General features: G+C 40.4%; 1 protein-coding gene across 3 annotated transcripts in view; it reads right to left on the reverse strand.

Annotated features, from left to right (window-relative positions):
* Positions 1 to 23,906, reverse strand: part of NKTR (natural killer cell triggering receptor) — a 45,178-nt gene extending 21,272 nt beyond the window's left edge. Inside the window, exons 1-6 of one of the 3 annotated variants that reach the window (XM_045856612.1) lie at positions 23,795 to 23,906; positions 23,530 to 23,610; positions 12,394 to 12,468; positions 10,742 to 10,849; positions 10,219 to 10,263; positions 8,399 to 8,486 (exon numbers count right to left, since the gene is read on the reverse strand). In XM_045856612.1, coding sequence (XP_045712568.1) covers positions 8,399 to 8,486; positions 10,219 to 10,263; positions 10,742 to 10,849; positions 12,394 to 12,468; positions 23,530 to 23,587 — 374 coding nt within the window. In that variant the 5' untranslated portion in view covers positions 23,588 to 23,610; positions 23,795 to 23,906. Of the gene's footprint in view, positions 1 to 3,162; positions 3,174 to 8,398; positions 8,487 to 9,885; positions 9,914 to 10,218; positions 10,264 to 10,741; positions 10,850 to 12,393; positions 12,469 to 23,529; positions 23,611 to 23,794 lie in introns of those variants that run through there. The other 2 variants (XM_045856614.1, XM_045856615.1) reach the window with 2 other exon arrangements.
* Between the last annotated feature and the right edge of the window lie 3,896 nt (positions 23,907 to 27,802).

Consider the following 27,802-nt stretch of genomic DNA (forward strand, 5'->3'; position numbering starts at 1 on the left):
GCATGTAGAAAACAGAGAGGTGAAGATAAAAAGACAGGGGAAAAAGTTAAACATGATATACACGTACATGTTTACACGAAAACCTTAAAAACAGCAGTAGTAGCCATTTTTACTGACAAACCCTCAAAATCATAATGCATTATAAAACCATTATCTATTTCTCCAATGAGTGTTATATATGTATTCATACATATGAATAGGTTTGAAATATACAGCATAGACATTAAAATTAAAATTCCTCTCAATTCCAAAATAACAACAAAAAGAAACAAACTCAAAATCTGTTAAGGTAAAACAGAGTAAAAAGTACCTATCCTTCACCCTATGGAAAGAAACGTGTGACCGGCACGTGCTCCACACACTGAACTGTGTCCTTCTACTGCATGTGTGCTGCCGCCGCCGCGGCCAGCAAGCGCTCTGCCCTAGTTCTTCACACCGAGTCAGTGTGCGTCCTCTAGGGAGGCAGATGGGAGTCAGGGCACAGGAATCCTGTTTCCAGACCTTCCCGCCTCTCTTCCTTCCCCTAAGGTGAAGCTCTGCTAACGCTCACAGCAACTCTGAAAATGCAGTAGGGGCAAACCTTCCACCTGCCAGCACTTCTGACAGCAGAGTAACTAATGGTGGGCAACATCAATAGACATTTGGAACTTCCACGGCCCAGAAAACACTCAGCCGGCTTCTTCCACAGTCATAAACTGGAAGACAGTCACTCTTGAGGAGCCTAGGGGGCACATCTGGTTAAGGTATTTTGAACCCAAGCTGGTTTTCCCATAGCATTTTCACACACTTGTGAATTGCAGTAAGAAAAAAAAAAAATCAAAAGCAGATATAGCTAGTCTCAGAAGTATATACCACAAACTTACTTTAACTTTGTTAAAACAGTCAAATTGTACTAGAAGCTCCCAAATACAATTTAACCTTCATCACAATGCTAAAAATCTTTCTTCTACAAGGAACTGTAGCATTTATATTAAGAAAATTCAGTTCTGTAAGACCACTACATTAGTTCCAGAATTTTAAAGGGAATCTTGAGTTTTAAACCACTAATCTCAAATTTTCCTCAGAAGACTGAGAAGTGGTAATTAAAGCTAATGCAATAATAAAAATGAATAAAAAGAGTTGGAAGGAAAGAAGGAAGGAAAGAAGGGAGGGAGGGAGGAAAGGAAGAAAGAAGGAAAGGGGGTCGGAGGGAGGGAGGGAGCCCTGGCCAGGTGGCTCAGTTGGTTAGAGCATTGTCCCAATACACCAAGGTTGTAGGTTCGGTCCTGGTCAGGGCACATACGGGAATCAACCAATGAATGCACAGGTTAAGTGGAACAACAAATTGATGTTTATCTCTCTCTTTCTACTTCCCTCTCTTTCTCTAAAACCAATAAATAAAAATTTGAAAAAAAAAAAGAAAAAAGAAAATCTAGCAAATTGGTGAGATGCTAGCATGCTTCAATCATTAAACTAGCATCCAGAAACTACCTCGATCAGTATCTTTAAGGTAGAAGTGTGCTTCCCACAATTATAAAACTTAACCAAGGCACTCTAAAGAGAGGCAGAAATCAGTCCGTACTCTAGACAGTGACTCCATTGTGTGCAAGCTGCAAAGAGGTAAAAAAAAGGTAAAGGTAAAAATGTTCTGCAATGTCAAGGCTCAGTCTCAAATGTGTAGCAGTGAAACAGTGGATGGTCTGTGGTCACATTTATTCCTCTTCCTTCCTTGATCCTTTCTCTCACGACTGTCAATCTTCTGATGTTGGGGAAAGCCTACAGATTTTTCTAACACAGAGAACCAATTCAATTTGCCACCCTGGCTAATAAAAGTGCTGTAAAAACACCTTATGGTAAACCTTTGGAGCCAATGGTAGGATGAAAATATCCTAGCTAACTGCATGATGTAGGAACATACTACTTGAGACTCAGTTTGAAGGTACCTTTATGACAGACTGAACTTCTGTTTTTAATTCAAATGAAAACTGAAGACAAATGAACTTGGTTCTTTCCTGTGATAGTGAGGAAAACAAATGAAGACAGGAACCACGCTTTCAAGGGCAAGTTTCAGGTGGCCCGCTGTGCCTGAACTGGTGTAATAATTAAGTCCATTACTCACAACTGCAATTCAGGATGCAGCATACAAGCTTACACCTCACTGGGTGAGACTGTATATTAAGAACACTGAAAGGACCTTGGTGAAAGAAAGCGCTCTGGGATCCTGAGCCTCCATTCCAGAAGCAGAAACCCCACGTAAAGCAGGCTCGCTGGCACGGGGCTGGCACTAGGACATGAACGAACAGAGGGCGGTGCCGAACGGGGTAAGGAAAGGGCAGGGGAAATGATATGCTCAGTCTGAGCTGTTCTGTTCTATTAAAATGGACAACGAGATCTCATTCCACCAGCCCTTCGTTGTACTGATCTTTCAAAACTGTGCGGTTGGGGAGTCCCATGCAGTGATGGCCTGTGCTCAGTGAGTTAGGACCTCAGGCCAGAGACTATCATTTGTTCGTACTTGTGAAAATATATCTGAAGGAGAAACAACCACAAAGAACATTTCAAATGACAAAAGCTTTCAATAATTTCATATTCTCCTGACACTTAAGACATTGCTTTTCTAGATTCCCCTGACCTTTGAATCTGCTTTAAAGTTACAGGGGTGGGCAAAAGTAGGTTAGTAATACTAATAAATGCCACAATTATTAATACATAATAATATAAGAATAAACTCTGCGTTTCATGTGCTCACAGCGGTAAACCTACTTCTGCCCACCGCAGTATATATGCAAGAGTTCATTTAAACCTTGTAAATGCTGGAAATTGAAAAGTGCCATTGTTATCCCCATAATCTACATTTTTACACCACTATCAAAGAAACTTTTGGCCTCACACAGAATTTAACAGCTCCGTACTAAAATGGCATCTAAACCCGTTATATACAACGTAGCACTCCCGCCCCAAAGATGCATGGACACTGGGCAGAAGCGAGCCACTGAAGTTAAAACATACTCTCCCCCGGGTTAACCACGGACAGTAACACACGCTTGTGTTGCATGTGTTGCTGCCATACAGATTAAGCAGAGTTTTTTTTTTCTTAAAATTGTTCAATGCACATAACAATAGGATTAAAGAGATAAAGGCAAAGAAAGAAAAAGAGAGAGCCTTAGAGTAATGAGACATTACCTTTGGAGCGCACGGTGTAACACTCTTTCTGTAAATTTTACACAAAAATGGCAAGAAATAAATTGTAATACACTTTTAAGACAAGACTGAATCTATGTTTTAATTATCAATACAACTTTGAAATTAAATATTTTCAAGTTTTATGCAAAGCAAGAAAGCTTTTTAAAATGGAGGGCTCTAAATTTTCTTTCACACAGGTATGTACGTGGAGATGGGTTACGCTTGAGCAAAGCACTGTAGCTGAAGCGGGCATCTGCCCCGACCCTCAACACTGTAACACTGGAGTGTTCACACCTGCTCTCGAAACGTTACCTTCCCCCTCACCACTGGCTAAGGTGACCGCCACCTCTCTCATGAAGAGACCAGCGTGTCCTGGGACCACGTGACCGTCAGCCGTACCAGTGGGAGGCACAGATGCCAATGGAAAAAACGGAGTGAGGAGGATTCAGAACAACCCAAATCTCAGGGAACTTTTGCACTGCTTCACTTCCGCTGAAGACCTGGTGTGCCTGCACGTTCGAAACCACTCCGCCATCCACACCGCGGCAGACCGCTATCGAAGTTCATAGGCAAATGTCTGAACTCTAGTTACTGTTCACTGACATATACATGCTGTAGTTGTGAAGTCACTGAAAACAGTCATCATAAAATAATAAAGCGCCAGAACTAGAATTTTAAGAATCTTCTCAAAAGAGAAAAGGGCAAGAGAGATGAATGTGTAAGAGTATGGTATCAAATCCTGGCCACAGATAGTACTTTCTTTTCCTGTCTAATCTCTGATTTTCCCCATTATATTTGTATTTTTCAAAGAATATGCACTGCCTGACCAATTTTAACTTGAACTTTAAACATATCAATTACTACTCAGATCAAAAACCTTATTATATAGACAAAATTATTTATGGAGGTTTTGAACATATTAAATATTAAAATACTTAAAAACAAGTTTTAATTTCTTAGAAGGGCATTGATACATGAATTACTGTCAAAAATATGTTTCAAATGATGTGAAGTTTCAATGAATGTAAAAAAAGTGACTTCAGGTGTAAAACGGAATGGGAGAAGGAAACAAAGACAACCTACTTCCTCCTAGCGGACCCTTTAACGTGCATGTTTCCCCCAACTCCTGGAACGATCGCACCATCACGGGGGAGGCACCAACAAGCTGCACAGGGACAAAGCTGTGTAAGGGCAACAGAGGCTAACCAAGCCACGTTAGGGCGCTCTGCTTACGTGTCCCAAATGTCACCTAGAGGAGCTTTCAAAATGCAGCGCTCACGTTAACACAATATCCACTGGTGCACGTGTCACGTAAGTACTAAATAATACTAAGACTGAATTAGGGATGACACTTGATACTCAGAGAATTTGGCTTATGGTTAAGTTTACTTAACATCTTCATGAAAAATTTTGAAATAAAGGTATTAGCCAAAAAAATGCAAGGAAGAGGCTAGAACTTCTCAGGTTATCACCACTTACTAGCATTTCTTCTCAAATCTACTTTTGCCACCCGAAAGGTTGAGGCTTTACGAAGCCCGTAAAACCAACCCCCAGCCCCTCGCTCCACTACTCGGAAAGGGTCAGCACTTCTCTCCCACTCGGGTGGGGGCACCTGCGAGTCAGATTCTTAAACGGCAGAACGCACCCTAGAACTTCCTCTGTTTTCCTCCCGTAGGCCTACTGAGGGCTGTCCCAACGCAAACCCTTTTTGAGTAAAGTCAACTTTGACTTTTCTGTATTATCTGTATTATCTTGTTTTCTTATCTTTTATAATTAGCATGACCGCTGACAGACTTCTCCAGAGCTCTGGGGTCTACTCTGCGGCTGTGATGTACGGCCCGCACAGACTAAGCACAAAGGGGACAAGGGCCGGAGCCACGAGCCTGAGTCCTGGCAGCAGCGGACAGAAGCCTCCGGCCCCCGCTCTAGGCACCTCTAGGCACCACGGCCCAAAGCTCCCCTGCCGCACCCTGCACCCACCGGACCGAGGAAAAAGCAGCGATGGCGATGATTTCCTCCCGGCAAGGTGATGTTTGCACAAAAACCACTCCACGTGTTTAGAAACTTGGCATCAACCTACAAAGCTTTCTTCTTTTTATGTCCACATTTTCACCCTAACATATTTACTTTATCTTTGAAAGTGAGGTAGGCACTTTATAACGTGTCATTCTGTTTTCCAGTAATGCTTGAAACTTCTAATACCTGACTCAAATAAATTCAGAGTGGTCAAGAAGATTTCGTAGTTGACACTGCGCAGCATTTTCTTCCAGCTACCATTTTCCCCTAGACTATGAATAAAATTTCTACATAACCTGGACTTGGTGTGAGTTTTCTTCTTCATTTAGCATTATCTGCAGAACGAAAAGAATGGACTAGATCTCTAAGTCCTTTCCTCTCTACGGTTTTGTAATTCTATAGCTTTTATTGCGGCTCTTCCTAATCTTTGGCTTAAAACAAAGTAACAAAAAGGACGAAATGACTGAATGCCGAGTTAACTTGGTTATGGCTTTGGTCCCTGTTCTCTGAATTCCTTCCGAAACGCCTCAACATGAGCCACTATCCTCAGCGGTTCGTGGGGACAGCGCCCTGTGTCACTCCTCTCGTGTTTCTTGAGCAGCACTGTTCCACAGAGTCAGTTTTCCTCTATTCGGGCCCCTAACACAAAACCGTGGGACAACACGGAACTAGAGATAAGCAGTTACTGCGAGAACTACAAACGGCTCCACAGAAGAAAACCTGATTCCCCCATGCCCGTAACTGTCCCGCCCAGAGAAAGGAGTACATGCAAAATGACGTGCAACAGCAATGCCGCAACCCAGGGCAAGTTTTCAACGTGCGAGTGACGAAGACAACAGCCACGGCACAGAGCACAAGAACCCTCGGGGGACATTTCGAAAATGCCCCCACTAATACTGTTCAATTTACTCCTCAGGAACTGCGCAGTAACAGGTTTAGAACACAAACTACAAGTGCAGCTTTGCAGGACTGGATTAAAAGTCCGTGGTAAGCCTGTCAACAGGAACTATGAAGGCAGCTCTTGGCATTTCACCACCCAGTCTTACTCCGTCCTTCCTGTTTCCAGAACGACTGCTCAAGATGCCAGGGACGGAGTTGGGTGAGAAGGTGAAGGGCAGGGGTGTGGTCAACCCCCAAGCTCAACTTTCAGACCTATTATCTGCGATCACATGCACGAACTGAAGACAGTACGTTTTACTTTTTTACTACTTCCAACTTCTAAAGGATCTGCAAAACATGATTTTCAAAGATTTTTCTTTTGTGGAAAAAAATCTCCATTTTACTATCTTTTCTATAAAAAAGCAAGATGTTTTGTTTAGAAACATGACCTGCTGGTTAGATTTTTACCCTACAACCTAGGGGGAACCAGTACTTTTAGCCAGCACTAAAAAGCACATTCATAAAAAAAAAAAGAGATTAGGATTTTTCTGAGCGTGCAAAAGCACTCTATTATTTCCAAGATAGCTTTTAACTTGGAAACTCATTTCCAGAATTAAATTTCAAACTACACATAAACATTTTCTTCCAATTACAGGTTCACAGTGACTTTAATGCCATCTACAGTTAATTGTGAAAATGAGTTTAAAACATTTAATCTTCATTCCCTAAAGTTAAAATTTTCATTTCGCATTCCTTGTCAAAAATAGCAGTGTGATGTAAAACTAAGCAATAGCCTTAATTTTGTTTTGACACTGAACATTCCTAGGAAACACTTAAGCAAGTACTAATTAACAGAGAAACAAGACACTCTGAATTTTTTGAGGGGAGAATCTCATACTGGATTTTAATTAATGTATGGAGGTGTACAAGTTTTAATTCTAACATTTTACAAACAAGCTAATCAGTAAGTAACAATGGGAAAAAGCTGCTGCTACCCGATAAAATCAAATTTTACATGTACTGATATAAAAAAAAATCTAAAAGAAACTTTAGAGCCCTCAGATGGTAGCTTCTTGACCAATGAATCATTAGTTTATCACGCGCAGTTCAGATAAGCTTAAAAATGGAAATGGGAAAACTCAAAGAGCAAACAGCTTCCATAATTAGCTACCATATAAGAAGTTTTTCAAAATATTTCCCACTACTTTTTTTTGGCCCCGAAGAAGGTTAATATAAAATACAAAGAAGTGTAACAACCAATACTCTTTGCTTAAGGTTTTCCTTTTTCCCTGTCTGACTCCAAGTGTTACCATCTTCTCTCAGCTTTCCATTTTTAGGACATTCTTAGGAACAGAATGCCCCTTATCTGAACTTTATCAGGTCATACTGGACATCTATTTTTCAGACACATTAAAAATGTGAGATTTATTATATGCAAAATCCTTTAAAGACAGGGAAGCGCCATTCATACTCATCCATTTAGAAAGATGACCCCCCAATAAAACTTTCTGATAAATCAAGAATAAAATATTTCTCCAGCATACGTAGCACAACTATAGAGATTACTCACAATCTAAAGCATGGAACTTCAAGCTGAACAGTTACCTTTCATATTTAACATCAGGAGATTCTATTAAAACAGGCTTTGGAGTAGCAGTAGTTAAGAACAAAATTAAAAGTATTCCAAAAGTCTTTCAGACAGGAAATAAGTAGTGAGGTTCAGGTTGTGCATGCACATATATATATAAAGGTGTTTGTTTTTTAAAGAGCAAATTTAGCATGCTGAAGTTTCCTGAGTGATAATCTCATAAATTTTGGTGGAAATGACAATAACATTGGGTTAATTAGATTATGCATAGAGGTCTCACAAGGTTTGAGTTTTTTAAAATACTGGCTTTACAGCAAATCACTTATTTCCACACAAAATCAGAAAAGAATGGCATCTCTCTCACACTGGCTCAAAGAGACACAGTAGGAGAAAAAGCAACGATACCAGGGCCGTCTAGTACTCTTGAATGTTCACCAGTAGTTGCTGTTCCAATCTAGCTTTGGTAAACTCAGCCCCCAAACTGGTTAAGAGTCAAAGCCAATGTCTTTTTGTAAGATGACAACCTATTTTGAAAATAATGTACATCTTCAATTTATGTGTTTTAAGCATCATTGTTCAAATCCAGGATATATGCTGAACACAGAATTGGTTCCTGACCATACAAGTTACTGTAACATCAGAAATTAAAAATAAAACCCAAGTTCTTACATTAAATTTGGTTTAACTCTACCATCTTTCTCATGAACAGCGCTTCTCTGTGTAAAAGCTCATCTCCGAATTATGCCTACTCACATGAAAAACTGGGAACCATTGGTATGTTTCCCTCGATTTGCCATTGACAAAAGGAACGCTCTGTCATGTTTGAGAATAAAGTTTTCATCTGTTTGAAGAAAACACAAATTCGTCAGTCTCCAATTATAAACCACTTCTCAAGTGTAATGTTCACAGAAATAAATAGAAAGCAAAGGATGAAATTCCTCTTCTGGTCAGTACAGATACTTGACTGAATATTTAGAAAAAAAGTTTTAACTAATCAATTAACAAAAGCATAAAAAGACCAAAAAATACTACTTAAAGCCTTGAGGAAAAGAACAAGTATTTAATACTTTATACAAACAGCCTTAGAACAGTCACTTTTAGTAGTAACATACTTTGGCTAAATATTTAAACTGTAACTTTCACAGGGAAGACTAACAAAGGAATTTTAGGGGGGGAAAAAACCTCTATTTAGTAAAGCTCATTTCCTCCAAATTATTCTGCCTAATGTACTATAGATGGGAGAAATTTAATAATCCTCTTACATGCTTAATTTCTATATGGTAAATTCAGTACTTGGGTGAACTGAAGCTAGACTATAAGAGCAAAAGTAAAAAAATTACATAAATTAAGTTGTAGAGACATGCCTGAATTAAATTATGTGGATTCCTTCTAGTCAGTAGGATCACAAAATTATCTAAGGAAGAAAATCCTGTAAAAACAACTTAAATGGCAAAATACAATTTTAAACTACACAGGTATCTGCCACGGGGAGCCGCCACAGCGAAGTGGCCCACCAGCTTTCATTTCAAAGCTCCGTGCTAACAGGACCAGCTGAAGAGCTGCTTCCCACCACTCTGACGAAAACAGTCATAGATCACTTAGATATTATTTTAATGCCAGCAGAAATATCTTGAGAATTTAAATTTGCTCTTAACACTCATACAAACAAATCTTTCTTTAGAACAAACAGAAACATAGAAAACTTTTAAAAATGGTTACCTTGGGAACAGGCTTCTGAAAAAGAGTAGTAATCCATTTCCCCCAAAAGAAATATAAAAGACTATTATAACACTGAGGCTACCATGGCATTAAAACCGAGCACTACTGGATCCCATCATAAATCTCTGCAACTGACTTTTCTAAGGCTTTTTGGGGCGAGTGCAATAGTTAGATTTATGCAAATGCTACTACTATAGGAATAATACACAATCATAGAGTCCTAGTGTACAAAAGAAAATATACAAACCTCGGAGAAGAAAGAAATACCAACTTTTATTCAAGACATTGCTTGGTTTAGGGAGAAAAAAGACACAACTAGGTTCTTTTCCCTGATGTGGAACTAATAACCCATCAGGAAAAGGAAAAAAGATACAGATGTATAAAATAGTATAAAGAATTTTCCACGTCTTCAAGCAATACTGAAATCCAGCCACAACCTGACCCAGACTGTCCACGAATTTATTAGGAAGGGTGCAAGGGAACAGAATTGGAGTTCGTGTTACTGAGCTTCGTTCTCTTACCTTTTCATTTTGCAAAAGACCACATTCTCTATAAACAAAAGAATATGTTGACAGTTTTAGGCAGGAAGATAGGAGTTTTCATGTATATAGTTGCCTAACCTCCATGCTGAAAGTCACGTTTAACCATAACGTTAGCCTTAATTAATCTTGTCAATTAAGTTATATATTACAATATGATTTATCCCCAAGTTCATGCAAATAAAGTATTTTCATGCAGCATTAGTTTCATGCAAAAAGTGAACTATAAGTAAACCTGTCCTCATTAAAAGTACATGATCAAACTTGCTTTAATATCAGAACTGAAACAAGAGACCATAAAATTTTAAGGCTTACCTTTAAAATATCCACCATAAATTGATTCTCCACCTTTTCCATTACCTGCAAATAACAAGCTACATTAAACTATAATGAAAATTAGAAACATACTAGTATATATAAATTTCTTTTCATGGTTTCAATTTGATGAAGGAAATAATACCTTGTAATTGCTTCAATAATCAAAATCCTAACAAACCTCATTCCATTACAATAAGCACTATTAAAATAATTATCTCCATAATCTATTTCAAATAGTAATCATACCAGAAGAATAAATACAATTAAATTAAATACTGCTTTGGCATTCATCCTCAGGTAATTCACCAACTACTTATATTATTAAAATAGCATATAAACAACTAAAAATATCTTGGTTTTTTGTTTTTCATACATTCTTGGTCTACAACATTTATTCACCCAACTACTCAATGGCCACCTAATATTTACATTATATTGTAAGCGACAATATTTACAATAAAAAATGACTGCTTTAGAAACTGACAGATGAAGTTATTAGGAGTATAACTTTTAGCTCTACCTTCACTGAAGTCCCCACCCTGAATCATAAAGTTTTTAACCACACGATGGAATGTAGAACCTTTGTAACATAACTTCTTCCCAGTTGTTTTCCCAAGGCCTTTCTCCCCTGGAAAAAAGAGGAAAAAAAAAAAAAAAAGAAAGAAAAAAAGGAAGTTTAGCTGCAAAAACATCCTTCCATGGAAAGTACCTTCCAACTACTCCTTTGTCAAATCACTCCTGTGTGCTAGGCACTGTACAAGATACACGAGGCACACAGTGTGACAAATTAAAACACCTCCCACCCTAATAAATAACACAAAGCAGCATATAAATGTTAAATTGAGGCCTGGCTGGCGTGGCTCAGTGGATTGAGCGCTGGCCTGTGAACAGAAAGGTCACCAGTTCAACTCCCTGTCAGGGCACATGCCTGGGTTATGGGCCAGGTGTCCAGTGGGGAGCATGTGAGAGGCAAGCGATCCATATCTCTCTTGCACATTAATGTTTCCCTCCTTTTCTTCCCCTCTCTAAAAAAAATGTAATAAATAAAATCTTAAAAAAAAAACCCAAGGAAAAAATCTTTAAAAAAAGGTTAAATTGTGTGGTGCAGACTCAACATGCTACTGGAGAAAAAACAGATAAGAAACTGTTGTCATTCCAGAAAAAATGTGGTCAGGGAGCTGGTGCAAAGACTGTACGTGCATGTGCGGATACCCAAACATAGATTAGAAAATTTTAATTTGCTATTTCTAAGGTAACATTACAGATGTTTCCCTCTCCATTCTCGTACCTTTACAAAATATCAATTCAATAGTATATAACAAAGAATAACTTCATTATCTTTTGCCCCTCTATCTTCTAATCCTAAATTTCTTGTGAAATCTGGATTGCTAAATTTGTAGAGTACTGAAACTTTTGAAACTGTACCAAATCAGTTTTGAAAATGCTATTTTATAAACTACAACGTAGGGAGATTTCATTACACACAGTAGTACTTTCTCATTTTAAAAGACCATTTCTTTCTTCTCTCTTTCCTTTGAAAAACACAATGCTTCCCTGATTGCACATAGGTGAAAACAATATTTATTTGCTAAACTCATCTCACAGCCAAACAATCATTATGCTTGAGTGAGTTTATTTATTTATTTATTTTTAGAGGCAGGTGGGAGAGGGGAAGAGAGAGGGGAGGAGAACATCAAGCTGAGAGAAAAACATTGATTGGTTGCCTTTCTTCCGTGCCAGGAGGACCAAACCCAGAACCCAAGCCTGTGCCCTAATGGGGAAATGAACCAGTGACCCTTGGTTTTGTGGGATGATGCCCAACCCACTGAATCACATCAGTCAGGGATATCAGCTCATTACTTTTTAAGGAAAATATCTACTCTGTTAAGCAAGGAAAAACTGTAAGCCATGACTTCTCATTGGAAATATTTTTTTAAAAGATTTTATTTATTTATTTTCAGAGAGAGGGGGAGGGAAGGAGAAAGAAAGGGAGAGAAACATTAGTGTGTGGTTGTCTTTCACGCACCCCCCACTGAGGACCTGGCCCGCAACCCAGGCATGTGCCCTGACTGGGAATCAAACCAGTGACCCTTTGGTTCGCAGGCCGGCTCTCAATCCACTGAGCTACACCAGTCAGGGCTCTCATTGGAAATAATTTAATGATTCATTTACCTGAGCATAGGCAAAGGAAGTTTTTGCATGTTTTTGGACATATGTCTGAGAAGAGCTGAAACATAATGCGACCAACTGAAATAAAACACAAGAAAAAAAGGTAATCAGGATGATTAAATAAACCACATTTTATATGAAAGGAAGAAAAATTAGATACATAGATCTGGAAAACTGTAAAGTCCATTTGTGTCACTCATGTTAAATTTATAAAAATATTCAACAGGAAAGAATTTAAGAAGAACTCTACTCTGTTTGTTAGGGTTAGAATTCACATGCAGCCAAAGCGGTCTCAGCCCTAAAAGTGCAGGACTTTAGGTGTCTTTTAGAGGGGCCTTATGTCATTAGATCCCCCGTGTGCAGACCCTTATCTGAACTATTCGTTTTCTTTAAAAATCCTGTCAATTTGTCTGATCTATGCCTGGACTCTGCCGTGATGGGAACACGTCATACCCTAGGACAGCCACGTGGGCAGCTCTGTCTGAGGAAAGTGCTCTCCTCCACAGTCAGCGTTCCACCTTTACTCAAGAACCACGGGAGACAACTTCCTGAACTGCCACCCACAACCAAAACTCACATTCTATTCCCTGAACGAGCAGAAAAGAAAACAGGTCATCATTCCTTAAAAACAAAAACAGCTCTATGATAAACAAGAAATGGAAGAAGCAAGCCTGCAAGTTCAATTAATCATGCCTTAGAGAAGTCCTTCACAAACCTTTTGGTCTCAGGACTCGTATGTACTCTTAAAGTCGCCTCCCAAGTTAATAAACGCAGCTGATGCCTCTTTGGAATGATGTGGGCTCCTTTGAACGAATGGGTAAGATCTCAGGAACATTTGTTACTCAACACTTTATAATTTAGTGGGATTTAATAATCTTTTAGAATCAATCATTACTGTCAATATTACCTTTTATATATAGTAAGATTTCTTCCACAGAATCACTGCTATGCCAATAAATACACTGCTCTGTAAGGATAAGACTAAAATCTAAAACTGGTTAGTGTAAGCATTAGTATGGTGTTCTTAAGGTAAAAAATACACAGCTAAGGACAAAAACAACACAGAGCAAGAATGGCTTCTGACCTTAATCCCAACATACCATGCAGATCCTTAAAACTAAATAAGACGGAAACAATACTAAGATTAATCAGTCGCTATGAGCACATTTTAAACACTGGCTACAGGAAGGAAAAGCCAGGCCTGTGTCGTGCTGTGATCCTGGTGTAGCCACCAGGTGGCGGGAACAAAACCTGCAAGTCCCCAGAATCTGGGTACAATCAACATCACCTTTCAATAATATCCCTGTTCCTGTTTCTCAGAAGCAGCTGTGCTGGAATTGCAGGTGCAATGGTGAGAAAGGAGGTATACATCATGGACGTAAAACATTTGGTAGTTTTAAAACTGAGCACTAGTTGGAAAAATGTTGTAGGTGATATAAAGCCATTTACTCAAACATTATTTACTGATCCCCCCCCATAAATCAGGCTGTCCGATGGCATGAAGACACAGTGCTCTTCCGGGGAGCCCACATCTCAGCAGGAACGACAGACACAACGTGCTGCACAACGTGACGAGCCGCCAGTGCTGTGCACGGAGAACACTCACACCCACCCGGGGCCCGGCTGACGTGTGTAGGGGCAGGGCGACAGGGACCGTGTCTGCTTCACGCACCTCTGTCCCCACTGATCTGCACAGTGCCTGGTACAGAATAAACATCTGAATAATAATAGTGATCAAAACACTTGAAACAAAATTATTCAAAGATAGAGATGAACAAAATATAAATGAAGGAATACCTAGTTTCCAGGTCAAAAGCATTCATTATGTACCAGAAAAAGTTACTATAAGTGGGAAAACATCAAGACATTGCTTAATAAAATCTCTTTACTTTCAGAGATATGAAGGAAAAGAATCCTTCAAGCATGCAGGCAGCAGAATTATGTTACCCACAGAAAAAAAGAAAGCACAGTATAAATAAAATCAATGAGAGAGAGCTAAGCTGGTAAGAAAAGGTACATTTCCTGATATTTCAGACTGTGCTTAAAGTAGATGAAAAAGGAAATATGGGTTTAGGAATATGTAAACATGTAACCACCTGCATGATTAAAAATGTATTAAACGCCTTTCAAATGACTGTGGTGGAGCGACACTCGTAAATGGACGCAGGAGGAGGACACGAGGAAGATGTGAGACAGGGGGACAGGAAACAGCTCTGTAGTTACTCAGGCACCTAAAATGTGTTTCACGTCATTCAATACCCAACTCAAAGTATCCTGAAGATAGTACAAGTAAAAACTCAAAAGAGCATTTACTTATTGGCTCATGTAGCTAGTTGACAAGGACGTTGGCACAGATCGGAGAACTGAAAGGCTCTAAGAACCAGGATGCTGGGGAATGAGGCCAGATCGTAGAGCTGCCAAGACTCACCAGGCGAGAAGCACTGACTATCATCCTTCTTTGTCCCAGCCAGTGCATACAGTCCTTACTTCCACTAATACATAAACTATGCATTAATTACAAAGATAAATGAATCACAACTCAGGGTGATAAATAAGCAATAAACCCAAGGACAATATAAACAAGATAAAAGCAGAAATAAATTAAAAAACAGAAAAATATTAGACTTGATAAATACATCCCAAAGTTGCCATGGTATAACGGATAAGAGAGCAAGTGTGGCCTAGAGTTCTGGCCTTGACAACTGCTAGCTAGCTATGTGATCCTGGACCAGTCAATAGCCACTCCAAGAGTCTCCTCTTCTGTTAAATGGGTTAAATCTTCTATCACAGTGTTGTGTGGGTTAAGGCATCCTGCATGCACAGGGTATACTGTCAGAGCCAAGATCATTGGCCTGGTTTCTAACACCTTCTGCTGTTAACAGCGTGGCTTACCAAAGGCCACCTCTGTGAAAAGGAGCAGAGGCAGAGCCACAGCCCGATTTCCGGGTCCTCGCCTAGCGCCGTTTAGGATACACGCGGCTGCCTTCCCAGGCTCTAACGTGACGGACTCCCCCTGGCCCCAGACATACCACCCGGAGTGGCTCTCTCATCAAGCTATTAAGAAGGAAGCAGCCTTGCTGCATGATTTCAGGTCACGTGTGAAAATGAACCTTCCCAAAGGTGACAGACAGCATTCTTTAAAAACAACAACAACAAAAAAAACGATATTATTTACTTTGATGCAACCCAACTGCACATTAGTATGTAACAGTAAAATGGAAACTTTCAGGCCCTCAGGAAAGATAATTATCTGGGGGCAGGAGCCGGCTACCCCGAGGTTATTCCTGCTTTTCAGTCTCCTTCTACTCCTGGAATCCCATTTCTAAGCAAGCATCACGTTTCTCCGGCAGTGGTTACAGGCGTGCAAGATCAGGAAGGCGGAAACAGAGCAGGGGCAGCGCTTTGCACTATGCTTGGTCTGTCTGTCTGGGCCGTGTTCAATCTGCTAGTGTCACTGCGGTTCTCTGATGAAAATGTCAGGGTCTTTTTTTTTTTCCTGTCACTTAATTTTATTTTTCAATTAGTTTACTTTACCAAGTGTTCCCTCCGATATTTCTAGTGCCCACCTGACACCATACAGAGCTGTTACGTTAGTGACTACATTCCCTATGCTGTACTTGACCTCCCTGTGACTGTTTTGTAACTAACAATCTGTACTACTTCTTAACCCCTTAACTTTTTTCACCCAGAAAGTGTCAAGGCCTTTGCATTAACTATTTTACCTAAAAGGGCCCCTTCCTGCAGCTTAATTTAGGGACATAAGTCCTTCCATTTCCCCTCCATATTGGGTACTCACACATTACCTAATTAAGAATCAGGCATCTGTGGCTTGTGCACATGTAAGGGTGGGAGCAGGAATCACGATTTCACTGTGTGACAATCTATTTAAGGCACAGTCTCTTGAAACACAACAGGACTAAAATCAAGCACTACCATAGTAAGGCAATCACAGCCAGGGGTTTTGAATGCAATTTTTGAGGTAATCTGGAAACCATTACTTAGTTTTAGATAACTGTCAGTTACTCAAGTTTTACCCTTTCCAGTCTGAGCTTTCTTCTGCCTATCTAAAGAAAACTTTTTAGTTCCCATCTGCTTTTTACTCCCAGTAAGATGCGTGTTGGTTAAATACCTGACCATCTGTGTAAGAAAGTGCTCTGTCTACCAAGAATTCAGGCTAAACCACACACACTCTGGAAAGCTTTAAGACTCTCCAGACCCAGAGATGAAATAAATCATGCACAAATCACAGTGGAAAGGGATCATACCAGATGGCTAGTTCGTACCACCAGTGTCATAACTCCCTTTGCAACACCGACAGAGGTGTGAAAATGACAAAAAAGCACAGGGACTCACACGGGTTAGGCAGACAGAACCAGACAAGCAGCAGCCATTTAATGTTAAAGACAGAAAAGGAGAAAACCCTTTGTGTATTTAACTTGAGCTTTGAAGCAGAGCAGGTGGAAAGAAAGGGAGGCACTAAGAGGTGAACTTTTCTTGATAAACCCCTGTAAAAATCCATAAGAGTTTGCCTTCAAGACCATCCAATTGAGACTGGTGTTATTAATGGGATTCTCCAGGCCAAATTTCTAAAAAAGTTAAGAAGCGGGGGTGGGCAGAAATCCCAAGCTCTCTCGCTTACAGAAACCTGAAACAAGACTCGTTCCTAAAATGTTCCTAAAAAAAGCTTCATCCACAGAGGCCCGCCTGCATAATACCCTTACACGAAAGCCCCTCATATCGATTCAGTGCTTGTGCAATAATTTAAGCAACTTTAAAAACACATGGCGGGGGGGGGGGGATGGGCTGGGATGGGAGTAAAAGGCAGAAAACTGTACTTGAACAACAATTAAAATTAAAATTAAAAACCATGTCAACATCCATGCTTAACCCACAGACACAGACAACAGTGTGGTGACGGCCTGGGCGGGGGGCGCGCACTGGGGGGAGGTGGGCAAAGAGGGAAAAATGAGGCATCTATAACAGTGTAAACAATAAAGTAAAAATAAAGAAATAAATATCAGATACTGTGCTTTTTACAAATACAGTCTACTCTACTGTAACATGACAGAATTTAAAGAAATACCTCATTTCAGAATCTCATATAAAAACAACTGTTTCCATACAGAAATAGGAGTTGGGGGGCAAGGGAATTTCAGGTTGCAGTAAGAATGATTTTTCTTTTAGCGTATTAATAATAAAGGCACACTGTTAGCTATAAGGTGTGTTATAAAACCTAAACATCTCTGCGAAACCCTACAACTGATGACACCTCCCCTCAGCCTCCTTTCCCAGCACTGTCGCCAGCACAGTTCTTTCCAATTCTGGTCGGGACAGACAAGAATGACTCGGAGTAGCAGTGCTGGTTGATGAGGGTCCTCCCCGCCCATACCACTAGCCCCTACCTTGCCGTCCGATTGTATTGTAACACAAATAGTAGTCTGCCTAATTAAAATTGTGCTTCTTAATTAATCCATCCCATTAGAATAAATTCACATTACAAAAACACAATCTGTGAGACAGGTAGGTGTCGTATTTACTCTTCCCAACGACCTTATTATGTAAGCACTATTATACTATAGTCCTACATAATCTATAAGGACACAAAAAGGGGAGACATTATTCAACAGTGCTGACCACTGCATCTAGTCACTCTGCTCACGCCCGAGTTTATGATCCAGGGTGAGCTTGGGATGGGAGATAGATTTCTCCTGCTCCCTCAGTACAAACCAATCCCTCACCCTTCCAAACTATGAGCTACCTTGAGTGTGAGTCTAAAGTTCACAGGGTAATTTTGAATATAAGCAAACTTTACCATACTGCTATCTTCAGAACCACATTTACAAAGAGGACAAGTGGCCTGCCCAAGGTTACATTTGTCTGCCTCTACTTAAACAAAGTTTTTGCTATTATTTCCAAATACTTTACAATGCTTAGTAAGGATACATTTTTAATTCAGTGTTTTGGGTCCACATGAATCTTAAGCAGTAAAGTAAAAATACCCATTTCAACTATATCCCCATTTTTATCTAGTTTGATACATTGCCAGGGTTTTATGACACTGCTCTGAGGCCCACATAAAGAAAAATCCCAAAGCCAAGCATTCACCCTGGTTATCACTTTCAAAATCAACTGCAAGTCTCTGACAATTACAAAATGAGTAATGTTCTCAAACTTTTTGTTCTCAGAACCAGGAAAATTTCATAAGGAAAAGGACAAAGACAGCAACTCCATTATGATACAGATGTTGGGATTATTACACAAAGACTTTAAAACAGGTATTACAACTATACCGCACTAAGGACAAACACTGCCCTGGCTGGTGTGGCTTAGTGGATTGAGCACTGGCTGGTGAACCAGAGGATTACTGACTCGATTCCCAGTCATAGCACAGGCCTGGGTTGCAGGCCAGGTCCCCCATAGGGGGCAAGTGTGCAGCAACCACACACTGATGTTTCTCTCCCTCTCTTTCTCCCACCCTTCCCCTCTGTCTAAAAATAAATAAATAAAATCTTTAAAAAAATAAAATTTAAAAAATGTTTCATAAAAGTAAGGATAAACACAAGTAAAAATGAATGGAAAGTAGAAAGCTTCAAGCAAAACCAAAAAAAAAATTTAATGGAAAAACACAATAATGAAAATTAAAAATTCACTGGGCAGGCTCACCAGCAGAATGAAGACGACAGAGGAAAAAAACACTGAATTGATGACCAAGTAATAGAAATTATCCAATATGAGAAACAGAAGAAAAAAGATTGAAAAAAATAAACAGAGCCTAAGGGACCTGTAGGGCATTATCAAAAGACCTGAAATCTGTGTCACTTATGTCTGAGAAAGAGAGGATAAAGAGTACTAGAGGAAAAACGTATTTGAAGAAATAAAAGCTGAAAACTTCCTAAATTTGGCAAAAGATAGATGTAGACTCAAGAAGATTGGCAAACCCTGAAGAGAACAAAGGAAAAGAAATTCACATCTAGACGCAGCACAAATGCACTGCTGAAGTCTAGGGACAAAGGACCAAATCCTGAAAGCCAGACAAGGACACATTACATACAGAGTAACAACAACTTGACTGACTACAGATTTCCTATCAGAAATGATGCAGACTAGAAGGCAATAGAACATTTTTCAAGTGCAAAAGAAAATAAGTACCAACCTAAATTCTATATCTAGTGAAAACATCTTTCAAGAAAAAAGGCAAAAAACACATTCAGGAGAAAGAAAAAGAGAATGTTTCTAAAAAAAAAAAAAAAAAAAGAAAGAAAAGAATGTGCTGCCAGAAGATATCTAAAAAAATGCTTAAAACATTCTTTAGCCCTGGCCAAGTGGCTCAGTTGGTTAGAGCATCCTCCCATATACCAAAAGGTTGTAGGTTCGATTCCCAGTCAAGGTACATAAGTAGGTGGCAGGTTTGATCCTTGGTTGGGGTGCATATAGGAGGTAACCAATCAAGTTTCTCTCTCACAAAAAAAATAAAACAAACAAAAACATTCTTCAGGTAGAAGGGAAATGATACCAGAGGGAACTTGGAATTATAAGAATGAACAAACAGCAAGAGAAATGGTAGATATAGTATGTGGGTAAATATAAGGGTATTTTTTTCCTTTTAAGCTCTTTCAAATATGTGTGATGTTTGAAAGCAAAAGTTTTCAACATTTGTAGATGTAATACATATGACAAATACAGCACAAGGTGAAAAGTAAAGGAATGTTATATGGTGGGAGGTTTTCAACATTTCACCTAAAGTGGTAAAATAAGTATTAATTCTAAGTGCAGTATAAAAAGCCGTGTGTGTATATGTGCGGTAATCTCTACAGCAGGGGTGTCCAATGTTTTGGCATCTCTGGGCCACACACTACACTGGAAGAAGAGTTGTCTTGGGCCACACAGTAAATACACTGCGATATGTAATCACTGAAAAAATGTCATAATATGCCCTGGCTGGTGTGGCTCAGTGGACTGAGTCCCTGCCTGTGAACTGAAAGGTCACCAGTTCAACTCCCAGTCAGGGGACATGCCTGGGTTGCAGGCCAGCTCCCCAGCTGGGGGCGTGCAACAGGCAACTGATTGATGTATCTCTTGCACATCGATGTTTCTCTCCTCTTTCTCCTTTTCTTCTCCTCTCTCTAAAAATAAATAAATAAAATCCTTAAAAATATCTCATAATGTCTTAAGTAAATTTATGATTTTGTGTTGGGCCTCATTCATAGCCATCCTGAACCACATGTGGCCTGCAGGTCACAGGATGGACACCCCTGCTCTAGAGTAAATATTAAAATACTATAGCGATAGCATCAAAAACTCAGTAAAAAATTGAAAATACGAAAAAAAGTTCAAATAATCCAAAAGGCCGTACAAGAAAACAGAATAAAAAGAGGAAGCAAAAACAAATATTGAATAGATGAATTCAAATTTAATATATTATATTAAATTTAAACTCTAAAAACACCGATTAAAAGGCAGAGATTGTGAGAATAGAGTAAAAACAGGACCTATTTGCTTATCTACAAGGAACCCACTTTAAATATAATGCTATAAGTAGAACAAGTAGACAAGAAAATCTGCCAGGATACAGAAGAATTGAACAAGGTTCTTAGCCAATGGATTTAATTGATATTTATAGACCACTCTACACAAAACCAGCAGACTGTACATTCTTTTTAAGTGCAAATAGGAATTTCACCAAACTAGAACATCAAAAACCATAATAAATTAAAAAAACCTGAAATCATGCTAGTTATGTCTCTGACTACAAAGGAATTAACCTAGAAATCATTAATAAAGACAACTGTAAAATATTCAAGTACCTGGATATTTTAAATCACTTCTAAATCACAGGCAATGAGCAGAAATCAATTAAATTGAAAAAAGAAAATAGGAAAAAAAATGAAACCCAAATCTGGTTCTATGAAATAACAAAATTGATAAACCTCTAACCAAACTGATCAAGGAAAAGGCAGAAGGCACAACTTATCAGTATCAGGAATGAAGGAGCAGCGATCACTACAGATCCCAGACATTCAATCAAGGAACTACGTCAAACAACTCTAAGCCATAACGTTGACAACTAGATAAAATGGACCAACTTCTTAAAAAACACAAAATACCAAAAGTCACTCAAGGAGAAGAAACATGAAGAGTTCTTTAACTAGTAAAGAAATGAAAATCTTAGTTTAGAACCTTCTCAAAAACATTTCTAAGGAACAGTCCTGGAATTATTTCTAAAAGGAACCATCTTATTGGGTCCACAGAGAAAAAAAATCATATATAGATTTTTCCTCTTTTGATACATACTTGCATTCATTTGATGACTTCATGATTTAAGTCTAACTTGATTGATATGAAATGTACACATTTCCACTGATTGCAACAAAAAGCCATACTGTGTACTACTCAACTCAATTTTTATCTGTAATTTCTTGATCTCATTAATGTGGATTGTACAGCCATTCTTAAAGGACCTTTGCTTATCAAAGTAAATCAAAGATACTACTTTGTACTCCTATCAGGTGAAGTATTAACTATTAACTATACAAGAGGTCGAGAGTATTACTTGAATAAATACTCAAAGACAAACATACTAACGGTTAAATCCCACAAAACAAGATCCTTCAAACCACTGAAGTGATCCTTAAAAGCTGTACAAAAATGAAGTCATCTACTATTTAGATAATTGACTGAAAAGTGCTGGAGAAGTATTACATGAGATCGAACCATATGAAATCGCCCATTTTACCCGCCGATTCAACGGGGAACAAGGTGTTTCGTGCTTCCCCTGCGATTCGGTCTTCTCAAGAGTGCAAATCCCTTGTACCAGGATGGTGTTATAATGAGTTATCTTGGATGTTGGAGACTGAAGTTCATTCAACATTGACTAAACAAATACTCCAGAGATTTCTCACCACAAAGGTTATTTACAAATCTAGGATATGAACAAGTGCCAGTAAAGGAGTAATTTACATGGCTACGGAACCTTTGGTTTAGTTCTACTTTTCAAGAGTCTGCTATTTTTAATTCCTAGAAAAAAACCTAAGCCCTGCTCTCGGGTGCTGTGATTCACTATAAATACTCCAGCCTATAGCCATTTCCTGCTGCGCTCTCCCCTCCGCTCCCCAGCCACCCTAGGCTTTCTGAGGCTCCTTAAACAGGTAAGGACGCACACTCCAAGACCCCCGTATTAACTGTTCCCTCTACCACGGACGCTCTTCTCAGAGAATTCCACACGGCTCACCTCATCTCCTCAGATGCCTGCTTAAATGTCATCTCGTCAAAATGACCTTTTCTGACCAACTTGTTAAAACAGTACTCCCACTACAAGCCACGGTATTCCCCCCTCCCCATTTACTGTCTGTCTTCCCCCAATAGAATATAAAAGAGAAACCTTTGTTTTATTCACTGCTACATCCCCAACCATCTAGAACAGCAGGAGGCTCTGAATAAGAATCTGCTGAACGACACAGTGCACAAAGACTGTATATACGGCTTCAATGAAAAGTTCTGTTACAGATACTACAAAAAGCTAAGAAACCAGTTTGAAACCCTGCGCGCTCTGCTACTCAGAATGAAACAACAACCCTTTAGAAGAAAATATTTTATTTTTCAACAAGACATGCACACAAAACATTAATGCTAAGCGCATGCACGCTGCAAGCCCATCGGTACAGAATGCTTTGGTTTATCACAGAAGACTCTCCCAGGTCATTTGCCCATGAACCAGAAAATAGAAATTCTAGCTGAAGACACTTAAGCAATAACAGAGGCCAAGTTGACCTATTAATGATATTCAAGTATTAGGAAATGCAGAATACTGGAAGTGTCTGCCACGTAGAGACACAGAGAGAGAAAAAAAAAATCCTAAATGGATCGCACCCCTTTTCTTGGCTCCAGGGATGGTATGAACACTCAGTCTGGGGGTGCAAGGGGGGCATGGAGTTTGGGAGAATGAGGCCCGGACTTCCGAGTTCAGGGGGAGTGGTGTGCCCGAGCCACCCTCCTAGGTACGGATTTCGCTTCAGGAGAAACGGGGTGTTGACCGTGCCTACCCGCTGCCAAAAAGGCTTGGGGAGAGTTGAAGAGGGTAGACCCCTCCCCTTCCCCAAGGTAAGCCCGGGCCCCAGCAGGGCTCCCCAGTCTCCGGCTCACCCGGCTCCCGGTTGATCTCGATGTCGAAGTGGCACTGCGGCCGGTCCTGCGCCCCCATCGCTACCGAGGCGGCGGCAAGAGCTAGGAGAAAGGGGGAGGAAAGCGGTAAGGTCTGAGGCCAGGGCGAGGGCGGGGCGGAACCCGAGCCCCGGTCGCCTCGCGCCTCCCTGTCGCGACAGCGCGGGAGGGTGAGACCGGGCCCTCTCCCGCCCCGGGCCCACCGGCTCCCTTACTGCACACACACACAAACGGGAGAGCCCTTCACCTGGCTGGCCTCCAGCCTGAGCAGCTCCCCGTGCACAGAGGAGAAAGCGCCGCCACACCGGCCGGAGCCCAACGCCGATAACGAACCCCCCCACCCCCTTCTCAGGGCCCGGCCTCCCGGTGCCACGCTAAACCCCGCGAGAGTCAGGGCACATACCGCGAGAACACAATCTCCAAGGGACTCTTCAACCGAATGAAGCGCACGTGGGCGTGGCTGAGAGCTCCAGCGAAGCCTCCAATTTGGCGCTCCTATAACTGAGCTGGTTCTTTATTGTCCCGCCCATTTCCCTTTACTGAGGGAGTCAGTTGCCCAATCTAGGAGCCCTGGATGCGCCTGCGCTCTCTACTTTCTCTCTTCCCCCTACTTTCAAGGGCCGTGAGCTTCCGCGCATCTCCTGATATCGCGAGGCTTCGCCGTTGACAGCTGCGAGCCACTTGTGTGAATTAAGTCGTTGAAGTTTAAGTAAGCCCACACATGTTTCGGCCTCTTTTCTTTTCTCAAGAATTCACCTCAGAGAACTTTTAGGCTAAGGTGCGTGTTCGGACCGCTGGGGCGCCAGCGTCACTGGGATAGTTTCTGTTCGTGGCAGTTTTACATTTTGTATGAGTCCGTTCAAGCCTTTTGCCCATTTTTAAATCGGGTTCTCCGTCTGGATGAATACGAGAGCTCTGGATGCAAATGTTTGTTACGTAGACGGTATATGTATGTTCTGAACCCAAATCTTTTGCTGGTATATGGTTGCGAATATTTTCTCCCAGTCTGGGCCTCGTCTCTTCATTGTTTTGATGGTGGCTGTGCAAAGCAGTTTTTAATGGGAAGTCCTTTGATCGATTTGTTCCCTTCGATGTCTCTGGAGTTCAGTTTCCCCAGCTGTAAGATAAGCAGGCTGAAATACCTTCTAAGTGCCCTCCTTGACCAAAAGTCGTTTATTCTGTCCTGTGAGTTGAAGTTATCGTTTAGATGATTTGAAGGGAAGGCATGCTATTTGGTCCGTGGTTAAGGCGAGTCAACTGCTGTGACGAGACAGCCCTTAGCGTCCACCACCAGGGCTGATGGCTCCTCCTCCATCCTCAAGAGCGGTGGAAAATGGGTATCCAAGGAGCTGACAAACTCAGGCTTGGTTTGCCTGTGATTACCAGGAAGGGGAATCCTTGGGAGGAATTTTCTGGTAATAATTCTGGGTCTTTAGCCTGAGAGAGGGAACGCACCAGCTGCTGGAACTTCAATGGCTAGGACGTTGACAGAACTAATCAGGAGTGCTGGTGGGGAAACTTCGATGAAACAGATAATTTTCTAGAAAACAGAAATCGCCATTTTGACTCAAAATAAATGGCAGGATTGAATAGAACAGTAACCATTGGAGAAATTAAAGTAGTAGTCCCAAGTCTCCCTATGAACAACTGTGTAAGACGTTCTGACACAGCCAAATGGGGAACTTGATTATGGACTAGATTTTAGACGATACCAAGGAAATATATTCAATTTTGCTACATGTGATAATGAAATTTCAGTTATATAAGGAAATGTCTTTGGTTTATTTAGAAATGCATCCTGAAGTACATAAGGATGAGAACTCATGACATCTATCTGTGATTTGCTTTAAAATACTTCATCAAAGAAAAAAGAGAATGCATTTTAAAATAGATCATGAGTGAAACAAATTTGGGAAAAAAATTTTTAAACATTTTATTTATGTATTTATTTATTTATTTAGAGAGGGAACGGAGGGAGAAAGAGAGAGAGGGAAACATCAATGTGTGGTTGCTGGGGGTCATGGCCTGCAACCCAGGCATGTGCCCTGACTGGGAATTGAACCTGCGACACTTTGGTTCGCATCCTGGGCTCAATCCACTGAGCTATGCCAGCCAGGGCAAATTTGGAAAATTTTTGATAATTGTTGCCTCCGGGTGACAGGTATAGGGTGATTTTTTAACTATGTTCTCTGCTTTTGTATATCTTTGAGATTATTCATAATAAAACCATTAGGAACCACAGTCTTCCTTTCCAAAAAACACAAGCTCCAAATTGTTTCATGGGCAGATTTTGCCAGACCCTCAAAAATCACCAATGCCTTTCTTAATCAGAATATTTCAGAAAATAGAAAAAGAGAGAGAACTACCTAAATTATTTTGTGATACCAAAACCAGGCAAAGACAGGACAAGATAGTTATAGACCAATCTCATTATAAACATTAATTTAAAATCCAAATAAAATATTAGGAAATGTAATTTATCAGTTTTTAACCCCCCAAATGCTCACAACCTAATTGGCTTTAACTCAGGAATGCAAAGATGGTTCAACACCGGAAAATCTGTTCCTATAATTTGCCATATGAACGGATTAAAGGAAGAACACATTATTTTCTCAATGGTGTATTGGTTATCAATCTGTTGCCTCTCAGATCCTTCCGTGTATCCTCCGTAATACACAATTCAGCTTCAAGCAGGGATTCCTGCTCCAACCTCTTCCCAAAGTAACTTTTACACTCTTATGACTCAGAGAAGGGAGAAAAGAGATGTCCAGTGAGAAGGTACACAAACAACTCTACCTCGTTTGCTGATACTGTTTTGGAAAAAATAAAATGATATTCTGGATCTTAAATGGGAAATTGTGCAGAAATGAGTTAATATTATCGTCCTGAGGCTGCTGTCTTTAGAAAGGCCTGCTTACAAAGTTGGCCCTTAAGTGGAATCAGGGAACTTGAATGGTAATTGGTTTCCTACACTTACAGAATATTTTCATTATATGATAAAAGTGCCTCACTATGCCTAAACTATTGGTGTAAACAAAAGCGTTTATGCTGAACACTTGCTCTCCTTTCGGAACTCTGGGATTTAGGTATGTGCGAGGCAGAAAATGCGTATGTTCCCAGCTTGTAACAAAAACTCTGGGTACTGAGTCTGTAATGAACTTCCCTGGACAACCTGTCTCACATGTTGTCACAGTGCATCCCTGGTTGAATGAAGCTTGCCCTTTGGGACTCCACTGGGAGAGGGAAGTTTGAACCTAATTTCCTGTGGGCTTTGCCCCATGTGTCTTTTCCCTTTGCTGATTTCACTTTGAGTTCTTTTGCCGGGAAGAAGTCAGAGTACAACTATGTGCGCAGTCCTGTGAGTCTTTCTAGCCAACCATCAAACCTGGAGGGAATCTTGGGATCCATGGCACAGAAACAATTATTACAAGAATTTAATAACAAAATCTATATTGAAAATTTGGGAACACATATTTTGAAATCCTGTAATTTTTGTGTGTGTGTGTGTGTGTGGAAAAATGAGTAGACCATTTTATGCAGTAAATGAAAATGTATATTTTGCTAGAATAACGTCCTCATGTTAGTCAAGATCAGATTGGCTTTCTCCAGGTGGGGCAGGGAACTTGGCCATGGCATCTGTAAGCTTATATCTCTATAGCCCGGCAACCTGAAAGGAAACCTTTTTCCCTGCCAGCACCCAGTGAGCAAAATCCTGGGGAGAGATTCTGATTGGCCTGAAGTGCATATGCCCATCTCTGATGGCCATGGCAATAGGCAGATATTATGATCGATCAGCTTGGGGTGGAGCCAGTCACCAGGAGAAAGGCATGGGGATGTGGCGACAGAGATGGCCACCCGGGCAATGGCTTCAAACTACAAAATCACATTCATTGTGGGTGCTACACCCATCTTTGGCCTCTTAGGTAAGTGTCTTTTCTTTGCCACTAACTTGTTTTAAAGCATGGCTACGTCTTCATAAATGTCTGCTGCTTCATTTTCTTTAGGGGGTAGTTTGGATCCCATCAAAGTCATCTGAAAACCCCTCCACCACAAACACTTCCTGTCAGACAGGGTCCTGACTCGTTTTCTATCGGTCCTACTCGTTTATTTGTTTCATTCTCTAAATTCTGCTTTGCTTCCTTGGCTCTGACACTAGTTTTTGCAAATAGATTGGGTTTTGGTTAAAAAAAAAAATTCATCTGCCCTGGGGCTGACAGAAGCTATATTTGCTGAGCCGGTCTGTCTGGGTCTGCCC

Source organism: Phyllostomus hastatus, unplaced genomic scaffold (genome assembly GCF_019186645.2).
Source record: "Phyllostomus hastatus isolate PE091 unplaced genomic scaffold, TTU_PhHast_1.1 phas_scaffold_129, whole genome shotgun sequence".
Lineage (NCBI taxonomy): Eukaryota > Metazoa > Chordata > Mammalia > Chiroptera > Phyllostomidae > Phyllostomus > Phyllostomus hastatus.